The 5,051-nt window shown below is 35.1% G+C and overlaps 1 protein-coding gene across 2 annotated transcripts; it reads left to right on the forward strand.

The window, feature by feature from the left end:
* Window positions 1-714: 714 nt before the first annotated feature.
* LOC140771274 (cell number regulator 6-like) lies at window positions 715-4,766 on the forward strand. Of its 2 annotated transcripts, none has more exons than XM_073112754.1 (5): window positions 715-822; window positions 856-1,029; window positions 1,159-1,273; window positions 2,223-2,488; window positions 4,281-4,762. In XM_073112754.1, the coding sequence occupies exons 2-5, from the start codon at window positions 922-924 to the stop codon at window positions 4,506-4,508; spliced, it is 717 nt and encodes a 238-aa protein (XP_072968855.1). In that variant the 5' UTR covers window positions 715-822; window positions 856-921; the 3' UTR covers window positions 4,509-4,762. The 2 variants fall into 2 exon arrangements, with proteins under 2 accessions (XP_072968855.1, XP_072968862.1); XM_073112761.1 differs by lacking the exon at window positions 715-822 and having other exon boundaries at window positions 829-1,029; window positions 4,281-4,530; window positions 4,616-4,766.
* Window positions 4,767-5,051: the final 285 nt, after the last annotated feature.

Raw genomic sequence — 5,051 nt, forward strand, 5'->3', positions numbered from 1 at the left:
GAGAAAGAAAATAGAAATATGTTCTCAATTGGATAAAAAAATTTAAATGAGAAGCAAGGAAAAAGTTAAAATAAATTAAATCTTCTCACTTTTTTCTTTTTCTTTCCTCTCAATATCCAAACAAAGGGAGATTTTTTCTATATTTATCTTAACTTTTTCTTTATCTCAAACATATTTATTTTAGAAATATTTGCATAAAAACTCTTAAATTTTAGTAATAGTAAAATTGAGCCCTTATAAATTGAGTTTGTCTATTTTCTACGTTAGATGTACATCTATTTATAATGGAGTATATATAATTAATACATAATGGTCAGATCTTATTATTATTAGAATTTAAAGATTTTTTTATTACAAATAACTTTTTTTTTGAAAGAGTTTAAAAATAATTGTGAGATGGGACTTTCGCAATTTAATGGTATTTACTTTTTTGATTAAATATATACAATTGAGTGTATATTTTCTATAATCAACATATATTTTATCATAAAGTGATATAATTTATATGTTTACGACACAAACTAAAATAAATTATTATAAATAAAAAACTAAATATAATTATTTTGTAAAAGCCCCGTTGTGACTTATGAGATCCATAATACTGTCTAAAGTTGGGGTCTTATATGCACAGCATATTTTGGAAAGAGTTAATACCATCTAAAATTGGTCTTATATGCACATTCTCGTCAAAAGTAAATTTCTTCAGAAATTCGTAACATTGACATTGGTGGCAGCCACTCCGAAGCGGACCAAGGAGCCCAAGAAGACGAATCTCGTTGGCCATTTCACCGCTATTTAAAACCATTGGCCTCTCTCTCTCTCTCTCTCTCTCCTCTTCTCTGCCCCCCTTCCTCTTCTCCTCTTCTCTGCCCCCAGATCTGAACGCCAATTCCGACCCGAAGCTTAGCCCTTCTCGTAACAATGGCGGATGGCGCGGCGAGTTCGTACGTGAAGCTGACCAAAGGTCAAGATGCGCCCATGGAGGAGATCCGTCCCGGAGAGCTCAATCAACCTGTCCGAGTCCCCCAGGTTGGTGATCTTAGCTATTTATCTCGTGATCTCATTACCTCGTTGGATCGTTCATCTTAGGAGTGGAAATATACGGATTTGTGTGTGTATTCCTCCGATTGATCCCGAATGTTTTTGCTTTTGGAACAGTTGGAGGTTCGTAGATGCGATGAGTGCGGGCAAGTACTTCCGGAAAGCTATGAGCTGCCAGCCGATGAGCCGTGGACCTCCGGAATTTTTGGGTGTGCTGAGGATACCAATAGTTGTAAGATGTTGTCTTTTAACGTGCTTATGAATCTTTATTCTTTGTAGTTATCAATAATTCTGGAGGCTTTCTCAAAAAAAGAAACAATAAGTCCGATGGAAATATGAGCCAGATCTTGCATTGCGTGGGGCCTCATGCATTAGCAAGTTACCAAAAAATGGTTTTCTTTTCTAGGATTGGAAGAAGAAATATTCGGATTATTTTCAAAGTGTGACATTAGTATGCATAATTTAGAATTTTGGATATAGTTTTTCAGTTCATATTAATCAGGACACCTTGCTTAATTTTTCTTTGCATCCTTTATTAGGTTGTTTAATCTTAATATAAATTCTGGTCAAGTTAGGTGACTTGTTATAGTTACAAAATTACAATTTTTTGATAATTTAATGTAATATGTAATTGCAATGATTCTTATTCTTAAATCTACTATCTTTATAGTCTTTCCAATTAATATAGGCCAAAATCTTGGCTTCACCTTTTCGAAAGTAATACACAATAGAAGAGGTGGTCAATATGCAATGGGCAAGTGATGATTAAGTAAAACTAGCAAAAAGGAACGAGTTACTTGATGTCTCAGTCCAAGGCATTCCAGGCATTTCAAAAATATGCATTTAAGATAAAATGTTTTGCATGCAAAGAACTGTCAAGATTTTAAGCTATCTCAAAATGGTGTACAATAGATGATGCATGAAGGGCTGTCTAGAAAGTATTAATGTGTAAGATAACCACAGTTCTGAAAGTTTTGACTACTATCTGATTGAAAGTTTGAATATTGAAATTTAAGATGGTCACAATTACATTTACTGTCTTTTATCCGCTCGTTATCCTGTTGTGCAGTTTGCAATTTTCATGTCGGTGTGTTGTGTCTTCATTAACAATTACTACTTTCTAGAATCAAAACTTTCATCATTTTTCTTGTTGTTCAAGATTAATTGCTTTATCCTGGTAGGCTGGACTGGATTATTCTGTCCTTGTGTCTTGTTTGGCCACAATGTTGAGAGCCTTAGAGATGATATCCCTTGGACGCAACCATGCATTTGTCATGCCATCTGCATCGAAGGAGGCATTGCACTTGCAGCTGCTACAGCAATTTTTCATGGTATTGACCCAAAGACATCTTTTCTGATTGGGGAAGGATTATTATTTGGTTGGTGGATGTGTGGTATATATACTGGTCTTTTACGACAGTCTCTGCAAAAGAAGTACCATCTAAAGGTAGATGTTCCTTCTTGATATTCTTTGGTATACCAAATACTTATGTGATTCCAATGAGTGCTAAGTTGTGCACTCTATTATGCTTATAGCCTTTATACTAAGAAGTGGAAAACCCATTGCTGGTAAACCAGAAAATGACACATCTATCTTGTTTTGATCTATGTGCTGGTTTTGGTATTTGCAGCACTGTTAGTCATGCAAATTTTCATGTTAATATCTAACTAGGCTATGCAATTGGAGACATGATTGGTGAAGGGAGCATGGTAGACATGTCGATCAGTTTGCTTGGTTGGATGCTTTTGGCTTCTCTTTTTATGGCATTACATGCTTATGTTGTTGTTCACTCTTGGTTGGTACATCAATCAACTAATATAAATGTATAACCCTTACTAATGTTTTTTTCAACAATTATCGCTCTGATATCTCAACGACACGACATTGGCACGCCTTTGGCATGTCTCTAATATATATTTTTAGAGTTTTTATATATGTTTTTGACATGAACCAAAATAGCCATGAAGTATAACCCTCGGGTCCAGGTGTTTGAACGCCAATGCCCAAGAGCAGAAGGCCATCTTGAGCATTTGAACGCCCATGGGCCTGTTCGAACGCCTAATGACGAGTTTGACTAGAACATGTTTTTCTTGTATTAGGACTCTTTAATTGCTTTAGGACGTGGGTTAGATTATAAATAGGTGCTGAGACAACCCTTTTTGGATTATGCTTTCGTTAATTGATATTGGTCTTTATCTTCATCTATATTACTCTCTTTCTCCTCATAAGACTAACTCTAAGTTTTGGCCAATTTAGCTTTGATCTAGAGATGCTATCGCTTCTTTCCTCCTCAACTGATTGTCTCCCTTGACTCTAAGGAACAATCTAACTTCTCCCTCATCCCATCTTGGAGGCAGATAAAGAGATTCACAAAGACTATTTTTTCTCCTTAGGGTAGATCTTGGTATTTCCTTATCTTTTTTCAGTATCGGTATGTTTCCTCCTCCCTAGGCCACATCACATAGCCTATGTTGATGCTGATACTTCATTAGCGCTACCAGTGCGCGGTCTGGACACTCTATACAGACCAGCACAATCATCCTTGGCTTTTACAAGTGAAAGGAATTAGAAAGAAACAACTCAATAATAATAATAAAAAGTTAGTGGGTATATAGTACAGAAACTTGATGACATTAGGAGCATTTCTGGTGGATTACTTCCAAGGACTATGGAAATCAAATCATACTATGAAGGTGAAAGAAGTGATTCTGCATGGTCAATCTCTTGCCTTTTAAATCAGAGTTTATCAGATCTATTTTTCAGTTTAGCCAAACACCCAGGAACTTGGATTATTTGCCAAACTTTTCTTAGTTTACACTATGTAAGATTCTGACTTATAGTTATTTTAAGGATGAGGGTTGCTAAATGTGTGTGGTAACACACATTTCCAGAAATCAGAGGATTACAATGGTACGAAGCTGAAGCTTGTATACAAATATTGTGCTTGTTTTCTCAACCCCATTAAATGTCTTAAGATACTTTCTGACATTTTATCAATTTTACCTTTAGAATACAGCTTAAGCTCTTTATTTCTCTATACTGAATTAATTTAAGCGTATGATGAGATATCTTTTATGTCTTAAGATACTGAATTTTTTTGTTTGTAGTTTAATCTAAATGATCCTTGTCTAAACAACATAACAAACTGGATCACTAATATTTTTAATGTCCATTATTCTTGCACTGGTGTACAAATCATCTAGTTAGTAAATGCTGACCATTTTCTTTACTTCTGTAGAACTCTCCTTGCGACCCTTGTATGGTTCATTGCTGCATGCATTGGTGTGCTATATGCCAGGAGCACCGAGAAATGAAGGGACGCCTCACAGATGATGTTGTCATGCCAATGACCATTATCAACCCACCAGCTGTGCAGGAAATGAACATGAGCGAGAATAGGACATCAGCAGAATCTGAGAATGGCATTCGCAATGAGCATACCGATTTGGAGATTCAGCCTTTATAGTGAATGTAGAGTTTCTTCAAAGGTGATATTTACTTGGTCACCCATCTTCTTTCTTTACTTCTTTTTGGTTGTTCATTGTTTAGTTATTATGTATTTCATTTCTCCAGGACCCAATAACATATACAACAGGTTATTTTGTGGTTCTTTATACAGTAGAAATCTAGATGCCAATGAATTTTACTTTATGGAGTGGATCAAATACAATTTGTACGTACTTTGTGCAGTTTCATAATTTAGAGTAGCTGGCTTTCTTATCTTGATAAAATTTAACTTGGATCTGCTTATCATCTTCATGTTTGATGTTCTTGGCTCAAAATCTTCACATATATGGTCTGCATGAAATTCACTAGATCTCCTTTCCTATCATCCACTTCTACAGTGAGGTCATGAAGTTTGCTAGGTCATTCTTTGTACATTAAAGCACAATCTCAAGTAACATCTACAAGGGTTGGATGATTTTTTTTTTTTAAAACATTTGATATATATGTTACATTATATCATCTATGTATGTTGCTATTTTATATTATTTCATATACATCAAGT

Source organism: Typha angustifolia, chromosome 2, assembly GCF_048772165.1.
Source record: "Typha angustifolia cultivar Huaian chromosome 2, ASM4877216v1, whole genome shotgun sequence".
NCBI lineage: Eukaryota > Viridiplantae > Streptophyta > Magnoliopsida > Poales > Typhaceae > Typha > Typha angustifolia.